General features: G+C 40.0%; 1 protein-coding gene across 1 annotated transcript in view; it reads left to right on the forward strand.

The window, feature by feature from the left end:
• Positions 1–2,316: 2,316 nt before the first annotated feature.
• Positions 2,317–23,593, forward strand: part of LOC125372768 — a 62,326-nt gene continuing 41,049 nt past the window's right edge. Inside the window, exons 1-3 of the mRNA XM_048383398.1 lie at positions 2,317–2,382; positions 7,147–7,572; positions 8,375–8,716. Coding sequence (XP_048239355.1) covers positions 2,328–2,382; positions 7,147–7,572; positions 8,375–8,716 — 823 coding nt within the window. The 5' untranslated portion in view covers positions 2,317–2,327. The remainder of the gene's footprint in view (positions 2,383–7,146; positions 7,573–8,374; positions 8,717–23,593) is intronic.

The following is a 23,593-nucleotide window of genomic DNA, read 5'->3' on the forward strand; positions in this document are numbered from 1 at the left end:
ATTTTTGATTATAAACAACTTGTAAAAAAGACCTGTCACCATGCTTTGCCCGCAATAAAATCTGCCTCCTACCATGTGTTTGTCCATATGTGTATCAACAAGAAAAGAGCCTTATGTTTGTAATTTGTAATGATCATTTGCATCCATTTCACTTATAGAGCATATGTTAAGCACAATATGATGAAAAGTATTATAGATAAATGGGATTTTCGAGGTAGACCTTATCTATACTAGGCACAAAAGACTTGTGTAGAATCTCAAGTTCTTCTGTGCCTTACTCAGCTATACAATTTCTACCTATAATCAAAATGGAAGAACCTATGGGTACAGTTTAGTTACACCTGTCCCTTTCTCCATTTACTTCCAGACAGTTTGGTTGTTGTCGATGCAGAGAAAACAATCCTTGTTTTGAAAACTTTACTTTGCTCAGTCTGTCAACCTCTGGTCAATAAATTCCTCGACAGACGCAAAACACACATTCGAGTGTTGCGTCCCCGAGTCGTGCCAGGATCCGATGATGGAATGTTCGAATCCCACATACGCCCTGATTGTAGTCCTCTGTTTGTCACTAATTTACCTGTGGTCGTGGGTTTCATCTGAGTTCTAAACATTGGACACAGTTCAGCAGTCGTAGACCTCGACAACATATACAACAAGCTACATCATGGCGTCCTGTAATAATCCGGCAAACCAGTGACTGACATTAAGAGAGACCCCCAAAGCCTTCGGGATCCGATGCATGCAATCAGCCGAGGCAAGCCACCCGATCCTTCCTGTCGCCTCCCGAGACAGGCATAGGTTACTCCGGACCTCGTCTAACTATAAAGGATAAAAGATAGGTTACTCCGGACCTCGTCTAACTAGCAAGGGTCAAAGATAGGTTACTCCGGACCTAGTCTAACTATCAAGGATAAAAGATAGGGTACTCCGGACCTAGTCTAACTATCAAGGATAAAAGATAGGTTACTCCGGACCTCGTCTAACTATCAAGGATAAAAGATAGGTTACTCCGGACCTCGTCTTACTATCAAGGATAAAAGATATGTTACTCCGGACCTCGTCTAACTATCAAGGATAAAAGATAGGTTACTCCGGACCTCGTCTTACTATCAAGGATAAAAGATAGGTTACTCCGGACCTCGTCTAACTATCAAGGATAAAAGATAGGTTACTCCGGACCTCGTTTAACTATCAAGGATAAAAGAAAGGTTACTCCGGACCTCGTCTAACTATCAAGGATAAAAGATAGGTTACTCCGGACCTAGTCTAACTATCAAAGATAAAAGATAGGTTACTCCGGATCTCGTCTAACTATCAAGGATAAAAGATATGTTACTCCGGACCTCGTCTAACTATCAAGGATAAAAGATAGGTTACTCAGGACCTCGTCTAACTATCAAGGATAAAAGATAGGTTACTCCGGACCTCGTCTAACTATCAAAGATAAAAGATAGGTTACTCCGGATCTCGTCTAACTATCAAGGATAAAATATATGTTACTCCGGACCTTGTCTAACTATCAAGGATAAAAGATAGGTTACTCCGGACCTCGTCTTACTATCAAGGATAAAAGATATGTTACTCCGGACCTCGTCTAACTATCAAGGATAAAAGATAGGTTACTCAGGACCTCGTCTAACTATCAAGGATAAAAGATAGCTTACTCCGGACCTAGTCTAACTATCAAGGATAAAAGCGAAAGTATATTGCCCAGTACCAGGATAAAGCTTCACTCGCGAACACCTGGTGTCATCCCTGATTTTCAGTGATCTATTCATGTAATTTGTATCCCTCATTTTCCTTTTACGCCCAATATCAGTATGTAGTATCACGAGGGGTACACGTGGCTTTATGCGCCTTCCGAAAAACTAATGAGGGACACATAAAACCTAAAGAATATGTGAATGTTTTGTGGCTATGATTTATGTGTATCAGTTTCTCGACAGTACATCACACATGCTCCTTTGGAAATCGTGCTCTCGTTCTACATTTGATGAACAGTTTAGTAGTTTAACGACCTTGGGTCCGGCCGACAAGGAAAACACAGATGACGGGACTGCATATCAGATCCGTTTCAATTATAGAGCATGAAACATCAAGGCCGATTTTGACAGATTTAGCATTTTATTCAACAAGTGCCTCATTGACCGTTTTGGCACTACTGAGTCTTATTTGTTTGTAGTGAGATACATGACTGCTAAGCTATCCTTGAAACTGAAACCGGCTGCATATGACTCACGAGCGAGAAAGCGATGTCCCCTCTCGGCCACCATACTCACGAACACAACTGATAGGGAAATATTAACTCACATGATTCGCGTACAGCCATGGAGACGGTCAGCGTGTTTGGATTATTGGTGTTACTGGCGAATTCCTGTCTCTGTAAGTAGATGTCTACACTGTTGCATCCTATAGAACTAACTCCTAGAATCCTTCAGATCGTACTATCAATATTCGCTGGGACCAGTGAAGATCCGGGTGAGGATAGGTCTTCAGCAACCTATGCTCATTAAGAGGCGACTCACAAGGTCGAGTGGTGAGGCTCGCAGATTTAGTTGCCAATTGCGTAGATCGATTCTAATGATGTCAGTCCCTGGATTGTCTGGTTCAGACTCGATTGTTTACAGACCGCCGCCATATCGCTGGAATATTTATGGGTGCGTCGATGAACAACATTCAAACAAACAAACTAAACATTATTTGTATGAGAAGAGCTGTTGAATAAAATTTCTGATTACGGGTTCTTTGATTATTTATATCCTACTTTGTCAATTCCGATGTTGACTGACTGATGATATACATAAACTACACGCATGCTGTCTTTGAAATTGTTCTTGATGGTAATATATTAGTTTGTTTGGACAACCAACAAGGAATAAACTGTAGAAGAGGGTGGTATGATGAGTCAAATTATTAACCGTGCTGTATTAACCTCTGAACTCAAATGCGAAGGATGTAGTGATACTATAGAAATGATTGCTTTACTCTGGTCCTTCAATACCATGAATCATTTGAAACATGTCACTTATCTTTATTGTAATTTACAGTTTAATTGATACATTGTTGACTTCATGTTAGTAATCACTGAGACATAACTGAAATAATTTTTAAAGCAGTTTTAATTCTAATGTTAACTGACTCATTAAACAATCCGTATATAACAACCTCCTTAAAAAGCAAATTCAGTTCGTGTAGAAATGTTAAATATATTGTTATGTGTTCACTATGTCACATTATTTAAATCCGGAATTAAATCGGAAAAAGTAACTTTGCTTCATGTGAGTAAGTGGGTGGGTGAGTGAGTGAGTGAGTGAGTAAACGTGAGTGAGTGAGTGAGTGGGATTTACGCCCAGTTGGACAGTATTCCAGTTACATGAATGCTGTCAGCTTAATGTGGGATGAGAGCCTGAAGTGATGCAGGTCTTAGGCATGGCACTTTCTTGAAACTCACGAACACGAGTATGGTGCTGGCAAACGTAGGAACATAATTTGGGCGAACCCACAGTCATAGAGGTTTCTGACGTGCCAAGGGACCCAACTCTGCACAACCAATTGCAGCACCCTATACGACTGAGACACCCATGCCCCTGCTTCATATAAAATGGTGTAAATGTTATGTTACTGAAAATATACAAAATCATATTTTGACATTCTTTTGATCAATGGGAGCACGGATGGCCCAGTCGTCTGAGGCGCCGCGATTCGCTGTGCAGAGTTGCGTCCCTTGGACACGACAGAAACCTATGATTGTGGGTTCGAATCTCCGTTCGCCCCAATTATATTTCTAGGTTTGTCAGCACCATACCCGTGCTCATGGGTTTCACCAAAGTGGTAAACGTCTGAGACCTGTGTCACTTCGGGCTTTCCTCCCACATTAAGCTGACACGCCGTGATATAACTGGAATACTGTTAAAAGCGGCGTCAAACCCAACTCACTCACTGTCACTCTGATCAATGTTGTATAATAAAATGTCATTGACAAAACCCAGGTGACAATATCGGGTAAGACCACCATTTGCGTTGATGCAGGCAGCGGCGAACCGCTGAATACACCAGATAATAGAACACAGCCTGGGGGTTACTTTTGCAAAAGACGACCAATGATTGTCCCAACTGAACTAGCTTTGCCAGCTGGTTCTGGTCCTGTCGTAGACGTCGAACTATCTCACTCCAGTCATGTTGTACACAGGGGGAGAGGTCTGGCGTCCTATGCCGTCATTGCACTTCTACTCCAAAACTAAAGCCGTTGAGTAACAGGAGCGTAACTAAAACGTTCTCCAGGTCGCTTTTGCATTAATATATGCATTATCTAATTCATAATTTATATTTATCAATTGTATCATTGTCTTCGATAACAATAAGTATTTTCCTCACTTTTCTCATCTTGCCTTTTTCTCTTGCTTTTTCTCAAAAGTCAAGTAAAGTGAAAAAGCTGATTGCAATTTTGTCGTGAACATCAGTTTTCCTAACCACTTTAAGTCAATTACAGAGAGATAAAATATAACATTCACAGGAAGTATTTAATTGTCCATGTCAAATGGCTGAAATCAGTTACCCTCCCTGACTCTCCATATAAAGGATTTAAAACAAGGACTGGCCGTCTCTGTCTGAGTTGGGTATTCATGTTAAAGTGCGGCATGGTATCTCAGTGGGCTAGCACTGTAAGATCGGCTTAATTCTGGACTAGTACAAGCAGCCACGAACGTACGCACATGCACGTCGCTATATAGGTGCAGCAATCTTGAACGCGACGTTAAACCCAATTTAACCTCCTTCAAGGCTGAAGACGTCGGAGGCTGCTTCACAGTGCCTACGCCATCTGAACATTGACTATAGAGCCGGCCGCGTTGAGACCCCGACACCGAATGGTGCAAAATATCAAGGAGGTCAAAGTAACTGAGGGCTATAGAATTAAGGACTGAATGTAGAAACAAGACTGGATGGGACCCCTCGGACGGGTCGGGTAATTTCTTCAGACGCTAGTGGTGGGAAGGATCTCCCGGACACTGACCGAGAACCATCCCAGGTACGATCTAATCTCAGGGTAATGGCGAGGTAAATGTCGGCCTCCTGAATACGGTAAAACGGAACCACGGAGGATAAAGAGTGCTACAATATGCAGCGATGTCAACAACACCAGGCAACTGGGGCACCCCCGTGTGGTGGTCATTTAATGCATAGAGGCGAAGTAGACATGGGCAGGCTTGTCACCCATCTTGTCAAGGGCAACCCTCTTGCCCACTTCACGGGTGGCCCGAACATGAAGATTCCCCAGCAGAGTTCGAATGGCAGAGACACCAGGTTGTCCGAGCGCTCTAGAACAACCAGTGAACACTTCTGTCTTCAGCTGTATTGTAGGCACCACCGCAAAGAGGGACAATAACATTGGACGATGAAGACTTCGACGGAGAGGCAGAAAACATAGGCTTTTTTGGTTGGTTGGTTTGTTGTTTTGTGCCGCAGTCAGCAATATTCCAGCCATATGACGATGTTCTGTATATAATCGTATCTTGACCAGGCAATCCAGTGATTGATATCATGAACATCGATCAAGCCAATTGGGATAGATGACATGCTTCAACCAATTCAGCGAGCTTGACAACCCGATCCCGTAGGTCGTTGTGGAAGTAATTACCTGCCGAAGATCCGCAATAGGTGTGGACCATAACTGATCCTCGAGACAGCCGACGTGAACCAAGAACCGTCTCTGGAGGACTCCGATTTCCCCTTACAAGAGTGATGCATGTCGGGCTTAGACGACTAAGAGCGCGGGGATTTCGATTTCCACTTACCAAGTTTGGCCGAATGAAGCAAACATAGACTTGAGTTCGGCCACGCTCTGGGCCATGTTGGCTCGCATACTACTCATCTGAGTTCGCATACTACTCATCTTAGCTCGCATACTACTCATCTTAGCAGACAATTCCCCATCTGTGTTCAGGCGATCCGCCGGCTGCGGGGACGTCGGCAACAGAGTCTAAAATGATCATCCAGGGGCAGACACGGAGGGAAACGGAGCCAGAGACGCCCATCTCAAACCCATCTTACACTGTTATTTGGAGGCCAAAGTCCGGTATAAAAGGATATCAAATTGCTTTGACAAGCATACAGAGAATTTACATGACTAACTATTGGCAAACAGTGTCACACGAGGTTGCACTAGTATGATAATATTACTTTAAGGCAATATACTCAGATTATCAGAATGGCCTGAACTGAGCGGCATTATATAGTTGTTTGGAACGAAAGATGCAGCTGAATACATATTACTTGAATGAAGTTTTACTTTCAAGTAAAATTATATTCACTGGCAATGCATATTCTGTTTTAAACGAACACGAGCCATTAGAGTCCTGACAATTTGATATTCTGGAGAGGTTGGGGTTGGGTTTTGGTTGTTATTTTATCGCAAAAAATAAACTGTCCAAGAAAAATCGTGAAAAAATAATTATACTTCACATTTTTGGACAAATACAGAAAATGTCTGCCAATTTGACATTGTTGCATATGTGTTTTTAATTTTTTTTAATACATATTTAGGCTCATAGCTTTAAATATAAATAATATCTGGTGTTGCATCTATAGCTGAAAAAAATATCTGGTCTCAAAACAAAATCCCAGACCTCCTCCCTGACTATCTTCAGATTTTCTTGATGAAGTGTTGAATAAGGCTTCAAACAAAACTATTTTCACTGGCGATGCATATTCTATTAAGATATTTGATGAATGTTAAAGGGAAATATTAGACACTGAAATCAGAATTTTAGTAAATAATTTTCCCGCGATCAATAACAGGAAATGTTCATTTTCTCTATTTCCTGTCAGTCTTTTATCCAGAGTGGGTGAGTTAATTTCTGGGTGAGTTTCTTGTAAGGGATAGAATATGTCTTATGCAACTGCTTCAAGGTATACAGTTTTGTCCTCTGAAAGGTGCCTAATACTTGTTTAGGTCACCCGTATTTGTCATAAACTTTCTTTATTTCTACACATTGAAAACTGCGTGACTCTCTTCTTGCCAATGCGACGTTGAATATATACTCACTCTTCACACTGACGTTGTCCTGAACTTCCCTGTTCCTGAATTCAAAATACAAATCAATAATCTTTGTGAAATGACCTCATGCACTTTTTTCTGTTATACTTCAGGTTCCATCATTTGTGACAAAGTGGATGTGGCAGAAATAGAAGGGGATGTTAATAGCGTTTGTTACAATCAGGGGAGTAAAGAGATCAAGTGTCCCAGAAATGAATCAGTGTTGGTCAAACGCTTCTTGCAAAAAGCTCATGTAAGGAAGGACGGTGACGACAGGAATGCAGACTACAGATCCTGTGTAGAAAAATTCAATGATGAATATTATGACGTTGGGGAATGTTTGTTAATGACGTCGGATGTGCATCAGAAGAGGGTTTATCAGGCCGCGATCACGGAGGTTCTGGAGGAGTGTAGTCAGAAGAGGTACTGTATCCTGGAGAGTGACACGAGTTCCTCTATCCATGGTCTGAAGGACCTCCCAGTAGGAGAGAGAAAGAAACGCCCGTCACATCTGGTGGAATTGCATGAGTGTGTCAAAGGTAAAGAGCGTGATATAGCTATGGAAATGTTTAGTGCAAGTTTTAATGTTAAGAGTATGCTCCACGTTGTAGACGTTGTGGTCCTACCCTCACCACTCATATTTGTATTATATATTCTGTTTCATTCCTTTCTGCATTCATATTGTACACGTAATAACAGACTGACCTAAAACATGTGATGACACTCCAAAAGGTTTTTTGTTTGGTTAAGGCTAGATTCACCCTGCCTACCCTAACCTCATTCCACAAGGTAACTGGGATCTATTCTAACTTGGAATCACCACGTGGTTAATGTGTTATGAACAAATGAAACACGGTGATTCCATCACTGGCAGCTGGGAACATTACTTTCTAAGTAATCTATTGTGTGACCGGCATCTGATATCACTACTCCACTGCCGTCTTAACATTTTTCTCACAGCCTTCTCATTTCAAAGGAGTGTACTCATCCATGTAAACACTTATAATTGTGACAATATTTGTATAATTGTGGCATGTGAGAATAATCTTAAGATTATAATTATCTTCAGACGGGACTCAATCTAAAAAAGTATGAGAATCTGTACTTTACTAAGAAAGTGTAATCACAAATATAACATTTGTTACATTTGACCACTTTCTAAATGACATTGTGTATTCAATTTTATCATTGGTTATTTGGAATTGATTTTAAACGTGTGCCAGCATACAGAATGGATAAAAATGACAACATATTTCCTATTATTTGTATAAAAAGTATAAAATCGACAAATCGAATTATAAGTGATTTACTTTCTCAGACAAGTAGAGCATATAATTTCAGACCAAGTTGCCAGTGTCTTGTTGTGTGACAGCAAGACCAAAACAGACAAGAAGGTCTACATCAGCAGCAACCGACTGAAGATGTCATTTCAGGAAACAAGCACCTGCAACTGTACAGTCAGTGGAGCTGCGAGCCGCGTCACCCTGCTGGACGTCAGACTGGACAACAGCCACGTGACCACACTGTCCATCAGGGACAAGACACGTACAGTGTACACAATCCATGGTGGCGACCAGGCAGTCCACTTCATGAAGGAGATTAACATCAGCCAATCAGAGTGGAGTTTACAGGTGGATGTTATCCGAGACTATCTCCCTGACAAGATATGGATGAGAGTGGAAGGTAATTATTTAATAATGCACCTTTGATGACAAAACGTGTAATGTTATCATTAATATTAAACGTCTTCGTTAATTAATTATCTTCCTTTTCTACAGGACACAACGGCTCTGACGTTACAGTCACATGTAAGGGTATGTCCTTTGCTATTATTACTTGGAGGAGCGGTTGGGTAGACTAGTGGTTAAAGCGTTCGCTCGTCACGCCGAAGACCCGGGTACAATGCGTGAAGCCCATTTCTGGTGTCCCCCGCCGTGATATTGCTTAATGGTGGCGTAATGCCATACTTACTCACTCACTCACTATTTCTTCTTGTCAAAATATGCTCGCTCACTCATTCAGCATAATTATTTTCTTTGGGAACGTCAGCATTCCGATAATCTAAATATTCTGGATCAGCAGGAGAATAATAATACGAACACACAATGCCATTTAGAAAGAGGTCAAATGTAGCACATGTTATATTTGGGATAACACTTTCTCAGTAAAGTACAGATACTCGTACTACCCTCAAAACTCACCCCAAACCTCTGTCAATAATAACGACACGAGAATAATAATGACACGAATTACATTTCACACTTCGTCATATCACGTTTGAAAAGGAAGTCCTAAACAGCTTGGTTAAATGATATTGTCGATTTCTTTTTTCAGCGACAGAAGCAGCTTCAAACACCGATGGGACGCAATCAGTGCCATCAGGTAAGGCCGTTCTTGGGTTGGTACAAGTGCATGTATCTGTTTGATTCGATTAATAGAATAACATTGTGTGCTTGTTTTAGACACGTCTGTGTATCGGTGGTAAAGTTCGTCTACCAACTGGTGTACCAAGTTATATATATATACCTCCTTTTAAATGTACACATTCGTCAAATTATGTTTCAGTTGGATCAAGGCTTGTTTTCCTTCCTGTTGGGTTTTTGGTTGGATTTGTGACTGTTTGTATTATCTTCATCTTGTATATGAAAAGGTTGGTACCACACCAATACATTTTATTGCATGGACGTTTGTCAATATGAAAAAACATTCGTGGCAAGAGAAATCTATATTTCCGAAACGACATGTCTAAATTCATTATATGCATGCAGACAAATCTATTTATAATTATCAATATACGTATATTATTCAATTGTTATCACAGAACCATCTATGAATTCTATTTTTACCCAGGAGACAGAGCAACCCGGCCTTTGTTTCACCTTCGCTACGGTTTACCCCTGAAGGGAATGACGCCCTTGAGCCCATCTACTCCTTGCCCCATCAACATCGGGGGACAGACCCCCCTCGCCAACTTTCCACAAAGAGCTGTAGTCCCAATATCCACAACCAGGACGACCCCGACTACAGTGTGGCTACCCTCAAACCTAACCCCAACCCTCTGTCACTGTCAAACCTAACCATCGACAAGAACAAGCTTCGATCCAACACAGAACTGTGAACAGTGAAGTAACTATGACATCCTTGCAATTTGTTGCCCGTACGCAGATAGAAAATTTAATGTATAATTGATCTTAGTATTTGCTAGTAGCATATTTTTTGGGCTTTGCTGCGTCCTACCAAACGACGTTAAAATATGGTACTTGTTGTTACCATGTCTGGCGCTAGGCATTAAGGGGCTAAAACAAGGACTGGTCGGCTCGGAGTCAGTATACTGTGTCTGAGTGGGGTATTCATGTTGAACTGCGGCATGGTATCTCAGTATGCTAGCACTATAAATCGGCATCAGTCCGGACTAGTACAAGCAGCCACACACACAAACTCGCGTGCATGAACGTGGCTATAAAAGTGCAATAATCTTGGACGCGACGTTATATTAAAACCCATTTCACCTCACCAGACCATCAATTACAAGAAACCAGGCCTTGTTTCCTTAGGCAAAATATGAGACATACTCGGAAATGTATGAGTATGATCATCGTGTACAGTCACAGAGACATAACCTTTTCTATATTCGATTGTACATTATACGTTCAGTTCTTCCCTATTTTCAAATCATTACCTAATATTTCGTGATAACAAGGAGGAAAAATGAATCCGGCTTTGTTGAGACTTAGTGTGTTTTTTATACACTGCTACTGAAACCATTGCTTTACATGGCACGCACTTGCTTAACAGCCGATAATGAATAGCGAAAGCGATTCTATTAAGGAAAAACAGATATATACTAGCGGAAAAAGTAACTGTGCTTCATATAAAGTGGTGTGAATGTTGTTACTGAAAATATACAAAATAATATTTGGTCAGTCGTCTGATCAATGTTTTATCCTAACAATGTCATTGCCAGAACCCTTAATGGTAACACTAGGCAGGGAGGCTCGCCCTCTAAGTTTGTTTGTTTTGTTTGTTTGTTGTTTAACGCCGCACTCAGCAATATTCCAGCTATATGACGGCGGTCTGTAAAATAATGGAGTCTGGACCCGACAATCCAGTGGTTGACATCATGAGCATCGATCCACGCAATTGAGATCGATGACATGCATCAACCAAGTCAGCGAGCCTGACCACCCGATCCCGTTAGTCGCCTCTTTCGGCAAGCATAGTCGCCTTTTACGGGAAACATTGGTTGCTGAAGACCTATTCTACCCCTGATCTTCACCGGTTAACAATGTCAATATCGGATATTACAACCATTTTAGTAGATATTGGCAAGGCAGCGGCGGCACATTACAAGTGGTCAACCTACCTCGAGGGGTACATGGTGTGATGGGCCCTGTGTGTGAGCCAATGTATAGTGGTCAACCGACCTCGAGGGGTACATGGTGTGATGTGCCCTGTGTGTGAGCCAATGTATAGTGGTCAACCGACCTCGAGGGGTACATGGTGTGATGGGCCCTGTGTGTGAGCCAATGTACACAAGGTTCATCCACCTAATGCCCCGTGAGATCGGTTGACAAAGAACAGGCCCGGAATATATGTCCGCCTTTTTACTGAGTTAGCCAAACTCGAAGCAGGAGGACGCAAACAAACCGAGTTACTTCCCTTTACCCTAGCATTCGGATAAACGTCGGTTCATTTCAACTTAACGATACTCGAGATATGGAAATTACCTACGATGTGTTCCGATTGATTTCTCAATCTCATCCGAGACATCTTCTATGTGGGAGAGGTCTGGAGAAATAGCCGCCCATGGCAGTACGTTGTTACTTGTGTAGAGTATGTTAAGCTAGTGGAATGTTCAGTTCGTTGTTACCTGTGTAAAGTATGTTTAGCTAGTGGAATGTTGAGTTCGTTGTTGTCTGTGTACAGTATGTTTAGCTAGTGGAATGTTCAGTTCGTTGTTGCTTGTGTACAGAATGTTTAGCTAGTGGAATGTTCAGTTCGTTATTGTCTGTGTACAGAATGTTTAGCTAGTGGAATGTTCAGTTCGTTGTTGTCTATGTACAGTATGTTTAGCTAGTGGAATGTTCAGTTCGTTGTTGTCTGTGTACAGAATGTTTAGCTAGTGGAATGTTCAGTTCGTTGTTGCTTGTGTACAGAATGTTTAGCTAGTGGAATGTTCAGTTCGTTGTTACCTATGTACAGTATGTTTAGCTAGTGGAATGTTCAGTTCGTTGTTGTCTGTGTACAGTATGTTTAGCTTGTGGAATGTTCAGTTCGTTGTTGTCTGTGTACAGTATGTTTACCTAGTGGAATGATAAGTTCGTTGTTGTCTATGTACAGAATGTTTAGCTAGTGGAATGTTCAGTTCGTTGTTACCTATGTACAGAATGTTTAGCTAGTGGAATGTTCAGTTCGTTGTTGCTTGTGTACAGAATGTTTAGCTAGTGGAATGTTCAGTTGGTTGTTACCTATGTACAGTATGTTTAGCTAGTGGAATGTTCAGTTCGTTGTTGTCTGTGTACAGTATGTTTAGCTGGTGGAATGTTCAGTTCGTTGTTGTCTGTGTACAGTATGTTTAGCTAGTGGAATGATGAGTTCGTTGTTGTCTATGTACAGAATGTTTAGCTAGTGGAATGTTCAGTTCGTTGTTACCTATGTACAGAATGTTTAGCTAGTGGAATGTTCAGTTCGTTGTTGCTTGTGTACAGAATGTTTAGCTAGTGGAATGTTCAGTTCGTTGTTACCTATGTACAGTATGTTTAGCTAGTGGAATGTTCAGTTCGTTGTTGTCTGTGTACAGTATGTTTAGCTGGTGGAATGTTCAGTTCGTTGTTGTCTGTGTACAGTATGTTTAGCTAGTGGAATGTTCAGTTCGTTGTTACCTACGTACAGAATGTTTAGCTAGTGGAATGTTCAGTTCGTTGTTGTCTATGTTCAGTATGTTTAGCTAGTGGAATGTTCAGTTCGTTGTTACCTATGTACAGAATGTTTAGCTAGTGGAATGTTCAGGTCGTTGTTGTCTGTGTACAGTATGTTTAGCTAGTGGAATGTTCAGTTCTTTGTTGCGTGTGTACAGTATGTTTAGCTAGTGGAATGTTCAGTTCGTTATTGTCTATGTACAGTATGTTTAGCTAGTGGAATGTTCAGTTCGTTGTTACCTATGTACAGTATGTTTAGCTAGTGGAATGTTCAGTTCGTTGTTGCCTATGTACAGTATGTTTAGCTAGTGGAATGTTCAGTTCGTTGTTACCTATGTACAGAATGTTTAGCTAGTGGAATGTTCAGTTCGTTGTTACCTGTGTACAGTATGTTTAGCTAGTGGAATGTTCAGTTCGTTGTTGCCTATGTACAGAATGTTTAGCTAGTGGAATGTTCAGTTCGTTGTTGCCTATGTACAGAATGTTTAGCTTGTGGAATGTTCAGTTCGTTGTTGTCTATGTACAGTATGTTTAGATAGTGGAATGTTCAGTTCGTTGTTACCTATGTACAGTATGTTTAGCTAGTGGAATGTTCAGTTCGTTATTACCTTTGTACAGAATGTTTAGCTAGTGGAATGTTCAGTTCGTTGTTGTCTATGTACAGAATGTTTAGCTAGTGGAATGTTCAGTTCGTTGTTGTCTGTGTACAGTATGTTTAGCTAGCGGAATGTTCAGTTCGTTGTTGTGTGTGTACAGAATGTTTAGCTAGTGGAATGTTCAGTTCGTTGTTGCCCATGTATAGTATATTTAACTAGTGGAATGTTCAGTTCGTTGTTGTCTATGTACAGTATGTTTAGCTAGTGGAATGTTCAGTTCGTTGTTACCTATGTACAGAATGTTTAGCTAGTGGAATGTTCAGTTCGTTGTTGTCTATGTACAGTATGTTTAGCTAGTGGAATGTTCAGTTCGTTGTTGTCTATGTACAGTATGTTTAGCTAGTGGAATGTTCAGTTCGTTGTTGTCTGTGTACAGTATGTTAAGCTAGTGAAATGTTCAGTTCGTTGTTGTCTGTGTACAGTATGTTTAGCTAGTGGAATGTTCAGTTCGTTGTTGTCTGTGTATAGTATGTTTAGCTAGTGGAATGTTCAGTTCGTTGTTGTCTGTGTACAGAATGTTTAGCTAGTGGAATGTCCAGTTCGTTGTTACCTATGTACAGTATGTTTAGCTAGTGGAATGTTCAGTTCGTTGTTGTCTGTGTACAGTATGTTTAGCTAGTGGAATGTTCAGTTCGTTGTTGTCTGTGTATAGTATGTTTAGCTAGTGGAATGTTCAGTTCGTTGTTGTCTGTGTACAGAATGTTTAGCTAGTGGAATGTTCAGTTCGTTGTTACCTATGTACAGTATGTTTAGCTGCTGGAATGTTCAGTTCGTTGTTGTCTGTGTACAGTATGTTTAGCTAATGGAATGTTTAGTTCGTAGTTGCGTGTGTACAGTATGTTTAGCTAGTGGAATGTTCAGTTCGTAGTTGCGTGTGTACAGTATGTTTAGCTAGTGGAATGTTTAGTTCGTTGTTTGCGTGTGTACAGTATGTTTAGCTAGTGGAATGTTCAGTTCGTAGTTGCGTGTGTACAGTATGTTTAGCTAGTGGAATGTTTAGTTCGTTGTTTGCGTGTGTACAGTATGTTTAGCTAGTGGAATGTTCAGTTCGTTGTTGTCTGTGTACAGAATGTTTAGCTAGTGGAATGTTCAGTTCGTTGTTGTCTATGTACAGTATGTTTAGCTAGTGGAATGTTCAGTTCGTTGTTACCTATGTACAGAATGTTTAGCTAGTGGAATGTTCAGGTCGTTGTTGTCTGTGTACAGTATGTTTAGCTAGTGGAATGTTCAGTTCTTTGTTGTCTATGTACAGTATGTTTAGCTAGTGGAATGTTCAGTTCGTTGTTGTCTGTGTACAGGATGTTTAGCTAGTGGAATGTTCAGTTCGTTGTTGTCTATGTACAGTATGTTTAGCTAGTGGAATGTTCAGTTCGTTGTTACCTTTGTACAGAATGTTTAGCTAGTGGAATGTTCAGTTCGTTGTTGTCTATGTACAGTATGTTTAGCTAGTGGAATGTTCAGTTCGTTGTTACCTATGTACAGTATGTTTAGCTAGTGGAATGTTCAGTTCGTTGTTGTCTATGTACAGTATGTTTAGCTAGTGGAATGTTCAGTTCGTTGTTACCTATGTACAGAATGTTTAGCTAGTGGAATGTTCAGTTCGTTGTTGTCTATGTACAGTATGTTTAGCTAGTGGAATGTTCAGTTCGTTGTTACCTATGTACAGAATGTTTAGCTAGTGGAATGTTCAGTTCGTTGTTACCTATGTACAGTATGTTTAGCTAGTGGAATGTTCAGTTCGTTGTTGTCTATGTACAGTATGTTTAGCTAGTGGAATGTTCAGTTCGTTGTTGTCTGTGTACAGTATGTTTAGCTAGTGGAATGTTCAGTTCGTTGTTGTCTGTGTACAGTATGTTTAGCTAGTGGAATGTTCAGTTCGTTGTTGTCTGTGTATAGTATGTTTAGCTAGTGGAATGTTCAGTTCGTTGTTGTCTGTCTACAGAATGTTTAGCTGGTGGAATGTTCAGTTCGTTGTTGTCTGTGTACAGCATGTTTAGCTAGTGGAATGTTCAGTTCGTTGTTGTCTGTGTACAGAATGTTTAGCTGGTGGAATGTTCAGTTCGTTGTTACCTATGCACAGTATGTTTAGCTAGTGGAATGTTCAGTTGGTTGTTTTCTGTGTACAGTATGTTTAGCTGGTGGAATGTTCAGTTCGTTGTTACCTATGTACAGTATGTTTAGCTGCTGGAATGTTCAGTTCGTTGTTGTCTGTGTACAGTATGTTTAGCTAATGGAATGTTTAGTTCGTAGTTGCGTGTGTACAGTATGTTTAGCTAGTGGAATGTTCAGTTCGTTGTTGCTTGTGTACAGAATGTTTAGCTAGTGGAATGTTCAGTTCGTTGTTACCTATGTACAGTATGTTAAGCTAGTGGAATGTTCAGTTCGTTGTTGTCTGTGTACAGTATGTTTAGCTGGTGGAATGTTCAGGTCGTTTTTGTCTGTGTACAGTATGTTTAGCTAGTGGAATGTTCAGTTCGTTGTTACCTACGTACAGAATGTTTAGCTAGTGGAATGTTCAGTTCGTTGTTACCTATGTACAGAATGTTTAGCTAGTGGAATGTTCAGTTCGTTGTTGCTTGTGTACAGAATGTTTAGCTAGTGGAATGTTCAGTTCGTTGTTACCTATGTACAGTATGTTAAGCTAGTGGAATGTTCAGTTCGTTGTTGTCTGTGTACAGTATGTTTAGCTGGTGGAATGTTCAGGTCGTTTTTGTCTGTGTACAGTATGTTAAGCTAGTGGAATGTTCAGTTCGTTGTTACCTACGTACAGAATGTTTAGCTAGTGGAATGTTCAGTTCGTTGTTACCTATGTACAGAATGTTTAGCTAGTGGAATGTTCAGGTCGTTGTTGTCTGTGTACAGTATGTTTAGCTAGTGGAATGTTCAGTTCGTTGTTACCTTTGTACAGAATGTTTAGCTAGTGGAATGTTCAGTTCGTTCTTGTCTATGTACAGTATGTTTAGCTAGTGGAATGTTCATTTCGTTGGTACCTATGTACAGTATGTTTAGCTAGTGGAATGTTCAGTTCGTTGTTGTCTATGTACAGTATGTTTAGCTAGTGGAATGTTCAGTTCGTTGTTGTCTATGTACAGTATGTTTAGATAGTGGAATGTTCAGTTCGTTGTTGTCTGTGTACAGTATGTTTAACTAGTGGAATGTTCAGTTTGTTGTTGTCTATGTACAGTATGTTTAGCTAGTGGAATGTTCAGTTCGTTGTTGTCTGTGTACAGTATGTTTAGCTAGTGGAATGTTCAGTTCGTTGTTGTCTATGTACAGTATGTTTAGCTAGTGGAATGTTCAGTTCGTTGTTACCTTTGTACAGAATGTTTAGCTAGTGGAATGTTCAGTTCGTTGTTGTCTATGTACAGTATGTTTAGCTAGTGGAATGTTCAGTTCGTTGTTACCTATGTACAGTATGTTTAGCTAGTGGAATGTTCAGTTTGTTGTTGTCTATGTTCAGTATGTTTAGCTAGTGGAATGTTCAGTTCGTTGTTACCTATGTACAGAATGTTTAGCTAGTGGAATGTTCAGTTCGTTGTTGTCTATGTACAGTATGTTTAGCTAGTGGAATGTTCAGTTCGTTGTTACCTATGTACAGAATGTTTAGCTAGTGGAATGTTCAGTTCGTTGTTGTCTATGTACAGTATGTTTAGCTAGTGGAATGTTCAGTTCGTTGTTGTCTATGTACAGTATGTTTAGCTAGTGGAATGTTCATTTCGTTGTTGTCTGTGTACAGTATGTTTAGCTAGTGAAATGTTCAGTTCGTTGTTGTCTGTGTACAGTATGTTTAGCTAGTGGAATGTTCAGTTCGTTGTTGTCTGTGTATAGTATGTTTAGCTAGTGGAATGTTCAGTTCGTTGTTGTCTGTGTACAGAATGTTTAGCTAGTGGAATGTCCAGTTCGTTGTTACCTATGTACAGTATGTTTAGCTAGTGGAATGTTCAGTTCGTTGTTGTCTGTGTACAGTATGTTTAGCTAGTGGAATGTTCAGTTCGTTGTTGTCTGTGTATAGTATGTTTAGCTAGTGGAATGTTCAGTTCGTTGTTGTCTGTGTACAGAATGTTTAGCTAGTGGAATGTTCAGTTCGTTGTTACCTATGTACAGTATGTTTAGCTGGTGGAATGTTCAGTTCGTTGTTGTCTGTGTACAGTATGTTTAGCTAGTGGAATGTTTAGTTCGTAGTTGCGTGTGTACAGTATGTTTAGCTAGTGGAATGTTCAGTTCGTAGTTGCGTGTGTACAGTATGTTTAGCTAGTGGAATGTTTAGTTCGTTGTTTGCGTGTGTACAGTATGTTTAGCTAGTGGAATGTTCAGTTCGTAGTTGCGTGTGTACAGTATGTTTAGCTAGTGGAATGTTTAGTTCGTTGTTTGCGTGTGTACAGTATGTTTAGCTAGTGGAATGTTCAGTTCGTTGTTGTCTGTGTACAGAATGTTTAGCTAGTGGAATGTTCAGTTCGTTGTTGTCTATGTACAGTATGTTTAGCTAGTGGAATGTTCAGTTCGTTGTTACCTATGTACAGAATGTTTAGCTAGTGGAATGTTCAGGTCGTTGTTGTCTGTGTACAGTATGTTTAGCTAGTGGAATGTTCAGTTCTTTGTTGTCTATGTACAGTATGTTTAGCTAGTGGAATGTTCAGTTCGTTGTTGTCTGTGTACAGGATGTTTAGCTAGTGGAATGTTCAGTTCGTTGTTGTCTATGTACAGTATGTTTAGCTAGTGGAATGTTCAGTTCGTTGTTACCTTTGTACAGAATGTTTAGCTAGTGGAATGTTCAGTTCGTTGTTGTCTATGTACAGTATGTTTAGCTAGTGGAATGTTCAGTTCGTTGTTACCTATGTACAGTATGTTTAGCTAGTGGAATGTTCAGTTCGTTGTTGTCTTTGTACAGTATGTTTAGCTAGTGGAATGTTCAGTTCGTTGTTACCTATGTACAGAATGTTTAGCTAGTGGAATGTTCAGTTCGTTGTTGTCTATGTACAGTATGTTTAGCTAGTGGAATGTTCAGTTCGTTGTTACCTATGTACAGAATGTTTAGCTAGTGGAATGTTCAGTTCGTTGTTACCTATGTACAGTATGTTTAGCTAGTGGAATGTTCAGTTCGTTGTTGTCTATGTACAGTATGTTTAGCTAGTGGAATGTTCAGTTCGTTGTTGTCTGTGTACAGTATGTTTAGCTAGTGGAATGTTCAGTTCGTTGTTGTCTGTGTACAGTATGTTTAGCTAGTGGAATGTTCAGTTCGTTGTTGTCTGTGTATAGTATGTTTAGCTAGTGGAATGTTCAGTTCGTTGTTGTCTGTCTACAGAATGTTTAGCTGGTGGAATGTTCAGTTCGTTGTTGTCTGTGTACAGCATGTTTAGCTAGTGGAATGTTCAGTTCGTTGTTGTCTGTGTACAGAATGTTTAGCTAGTGGAATGTTCAGTTCGTTGTTACCTATGCACAGTATGTTTAGCTAGTGGAATGTTCAGTTGGTTGTTGTCTGTGTACAGTATGTTTAGCTGGTGGAATGTTCAGTTCGTTGTTGTCTGTGTACAGTATGTTTAGCTTGTGGAATGATGAGTTCGTTGTTGTCTATGTACAGAATGTTTAGCTAGTGGAATGTTCAGTTCGTTGTTACCTATGTACAGAATGTTTAGCTAGTGGAATGTTCAGTTCGTTGTTGCTTGTGTACAGAATGTTTAGCTAGTGGAATGTTCAGTTCGTTGTTACCTATGTACAGTATGTTAAGCTAGTGGAATGTTCAGTTCGTTGTTGTCTGTGTACAGTATGTTTAGCTGGTGGAATGTTCAGGTCGTTTCTGTCTGTGTACAGTATGTTTAGCTAGTGGAATGTTCAGTTCGTTGTTACCTACGTACAGAATGTTTGGCTAGTGGAATGTTCAGTTCGTTGTTACCTATGTACAGAATGTTTAGCTAGTGGAATGTTCAGTTCGTTGTTGCTTGTGTACAGAATGTTTAGCTAGTGGAATGTTCAGTTCGTTGTTACCTATGTACAGTATGTTAAGCTAGTGGAATGTTCAGTTCGTTGTTGTCTGTGTACAGTATGTTTAGCTGGTGGAATGTTCAGGTCGTTTTTGTCTGTGTACAGTATGTTAAGCTAGTGGAATGTTCAGTTCGTTGTTACCTACGTACAGAATGTTTAGCTAGTGGAATGTTCAGTTCGTTGTTACCTATGTACAGAATGTTTAGCTAGTGGAATGTTCAGGTCGTTGTTGTCTGTGTACAGTATGTTTAGCTAGTGGAATGTTCAGTTCGTTGTTACCTTTGTACAGAATGTTTAGCTAGTGGAATGTTCAGTTCGTTCTTGTCTATGTACAGTATGTTTAGCTAGTGGAATGTTCAGTTCGTTGGTACCTATGTACAGTATGTTTAGCTAGTGGAATGTTCAGTTCGTTGTTGTCTATGTACAGTATGTTTAGCTAGTGGAATGTTCAGTTCGTTGTTGTCTATGTACAGTATGCTTAGATAGTGGAATGTTCAGTTCGTTGTTGTCTGTGTACAGTATGTTTAACTAGTGGAATGTTCAGTTTGTTGTTGTCTATGTACAGTATGTTTAGCTAGTGGAATGTTCAGTTCGTTGTTGTCTGTGTACAGTATGTTTAGCTAGTGGAATGTTCAGTTCGTTGTTGTCTGTGTACAGTATGTTTAGCTAGTGGAATGTTCAGTTCGTTGTTGTCTGTGTATAGTATGTTTAGCTAGTGGAATGTTCAGTTCGTTGTTGTCTGTCTACAGAATGTTTAGCTGGTGGAATGTTCAGTTCTTTGTCGTCTGTGTACAGCATGTTTAGCTAGTGGAATGTTCAGTTCGTTGCTGTCTGTCTACAGAATGTTTAACTAGTGAAATGTTCAGTTCGTTGTTACCTGTCTACAGAATGTTTAGCTTGTGGAATGTTCAGTTCGTTGTTGTCTGTGTACAGTATGTTTAGCTAGTGGAATGTTCATTTCGTTGTTGTCTGTGTACAGAATGTTTAGCTAGTGGAATGTTCAGTTCGTTGTTGTCTATGTACAGTATGTTTAGCTAGTGGAATGTTCAGTTCGTTGTTGTCTGTGTACAGTATGTTAGCTAGTGGAATGTTCAGTTCGTTGTTGTGTATGTACAGAATGTTTAGATAGTGGAATGTTCAGTTCGTTGTTGTCTGTGTACAGTATGTTTAGCTAGTGGAATGTTCAGTTCGTTTTTGTCTGTGTACAGTATGTTTAGCTAGTCTGAAGTTCAGTTCGTTGTTGTCTGTGTACAGTATGTTTAGCTAGTGGAATGTTCAGTTCGTTGTTGTCTGTGTACAGAATGTTTAGCTAGTGGAATGTTCAGTTCGTTGTTGCCTATGTATAGAATGTTTAGATAGTGGAATGTTCAGTTCGTGGTTACCTGTGTACAGAATGTTTAGCTAGTGGAATGTTCAGTTCGTTGTTGCCTATGTACAGAATGTTTAGCTAGTGGAATGTTCAGTTCGTTGTTGCCTATGTACAGAATGTTTAGCTAGTGGAAGGTGCAGTTCGTTGTTGCCTATGTACAGAATGTTTAGCTAGTGGAATGTTCAGTTCGTTGTTGCCTATGTACAGAATGTTTAGCTAGTGGAATGTTCAGTTTTCTGCAATGACAATTGCGGATTTCACATTCAGCGCAAATGTTCCAAAAGCAATCAACACATTCGTTCGATGAACATAAAGATCGTTTTGTCGGTGTTAGTGCATTCATTTGCGTTAATAAGGGTTTTCACCGTTTTAGTTGTATATTTTACTGAACTGTATGGAAGTATGATCGTGTGATAACCGGATATCCATTCCATGCATTGTTCAATTGTTATGTTTATCATTTTCATGTTTGGCTGGCTTTGCAGAACACTTTATAAAGCTTGATGACTTTCATTAATTATGATGTATTAATATATTAATGTTATAAATGTAATGTCGTACATGAAAAAAGTCATTGGACAGTCATATTCATCATAACACCTATTTGTAGTATCACATCCTTTTCGCGGGCAGATTCATCATCATGATAAGGAATTTTCATACTGTCACAGCAGATACATATGCCCCATGAATGTGTTCATATCAGATGTAAGCGAACAGTTTCCATTTTACAGAGAAATATCTATTTCCGGAAGTCGTGTCCTTTCATTTCCTTCTCTTTTGTGCTCGTGTTGTATGACAAACAGTCACAGTGAGCATGCACAAGGACAAGGATTTAGATACCACTTGATACGCAGTAGCGTATATTCACGCACACGTGGTTCAGGCCTTGAAGTGGAAGGGGTCCGTGTTCGCGGAGATTTCCTAACTCACATATCTTGACACGAACTTAAGACCGTGTTATGGAACAGGGGTCATAACTATTGTCACCATCGTCCGCTGCATAATCCTGCATAACTTAAAGTCAGATAAATCAGAGGCGTTGTGGGGCCCCGTGGCTTCATTCATGCCAACATCAAACCATCAGTCGAAGTATTCAACATCCTGGTGAGTGGATGGTGTACAGATGGTTGTTGTATATCAGAGAAAGTTATCCCTATGGGGGTTCCGGGGTAATAAAAAGATCCCACCAACCTATGCTGGTCGTTGGAGGAGATCGTGTGATCAGGGTCAAACAAACAAACAATATTCTACCCTAGCCTTCACGGGTCCATTAACTTTCTAACTCATGGAATAAAATGATCTTACTGCTGGAGTGCAGATTTAACCACACACACAAAAACAACAAAAAGAGTTATATTCCTAAAACTGTTCTCTTTGTTTGTTTGTTGTTCACCCCGCACTCACAAATATTCTAGCTATAATCGAGTCTGGTCCAGACAATCGATTGATTGACATCATGAGTATCGATCCACGCAAAAGGGATACGGTGACATGCGTCAATCAAGTCAGCGAGCCTGACCACCCGATCTCGTTGGTCGACTCTTACAACAATCATAGTCGCCTCTTACGACAAGCATGGGTTGCTGAAGACCTATTCTAACCCCGATCTTCACGGGTCCATTGTATTGAGCACCAATATCAGACATTAACTTGTTTACGTTGTCAAACAGAGTATGCAGCGCCTGATATTACAACGCACAGCCTCGTATCCCCAGCAAGACATCATCTGTCTTAATGAGTATGCGATTAGACGAAAGTTGACTGAGTGCACCAGGTTTAAAAAATGTTTAGTTGAATATTTCCTTGTATATAGATCTTGACCTTTTTCATGTTTACAGTACAAGTTTTTCAGTTTATTCTGGGTAGGTTAAATATTCAGTTTCATTTGTCGTTTATATGTTTTATAACAAAATGTTATACAGTAAACTACGGTTATAACGAACTCAAAGGGACTACTATTATTAGGTCGTTATAACCGTAGTTCGTTATAAGCATATATACAGCATAACTACAGCAAATAGTCTTTACCAAAAAGTTAGTTCGTTATATCCGTCAGTTCGTTATAAGCGTGTTCGTTATAACCGTAGTTTACTGTATATGCAGCTCTATGCAGCTTAATCTTCATCATTGACTGTTCATATATGATGCATAGCTAGGATTTATCTTTTGTTGTATTTGATAAAAGTACAGTATGTCTGCATGTCATATCCTTGCATGGTTTTGTTTGATTACTGTAATACATATTTTTCTACATATTCTTTTAATAAAAAAACAGTGTTTTACTGCCTGTGATGTGTCATGTTATAACTGGAAAGGGGGGGGGGGGGGGGGGGAGAGAGACTATAAATTCCATGTTCTTATTTACTTTCAAAACGTTATTAGTTTAAAACGAGTTCAATACAGCAGGAGAAAATGTTATCATATATACAAGGATTGTTTATTTATAGTTTTATAGTCCAACGCTGGAGAAGTCCAGTGGTTACTGCGTTCGCTCGTCACGCCTAAGACCCAGGTTCAATTCCCCACATGGGTAAAATGTGTGAAGCCAATTTCTTGTGTCGCCGTGATATTGCTGGAATATTGCTCCAAGCGGCGTAACACAATACTCACTAACTATAGTCCAGTGAAGTCACAG

The sequence above is a fragment of the Haliotis rufescens genome, unplaced genomic scaffold, assembly GCF_023055435.1.
Source record: "Haliotis rufescens isolate VD_foot unplaced genomic scaffold, xgHalRufe1.0.p SCAF_48, whole genome shotgun sequence".
Lineage (NCBI taxonomy): Eukaryota > Metazoa > Mollusca > Gastropoda > Lepetellida > Haliotidae > Haliotis > Haliotis rufescens.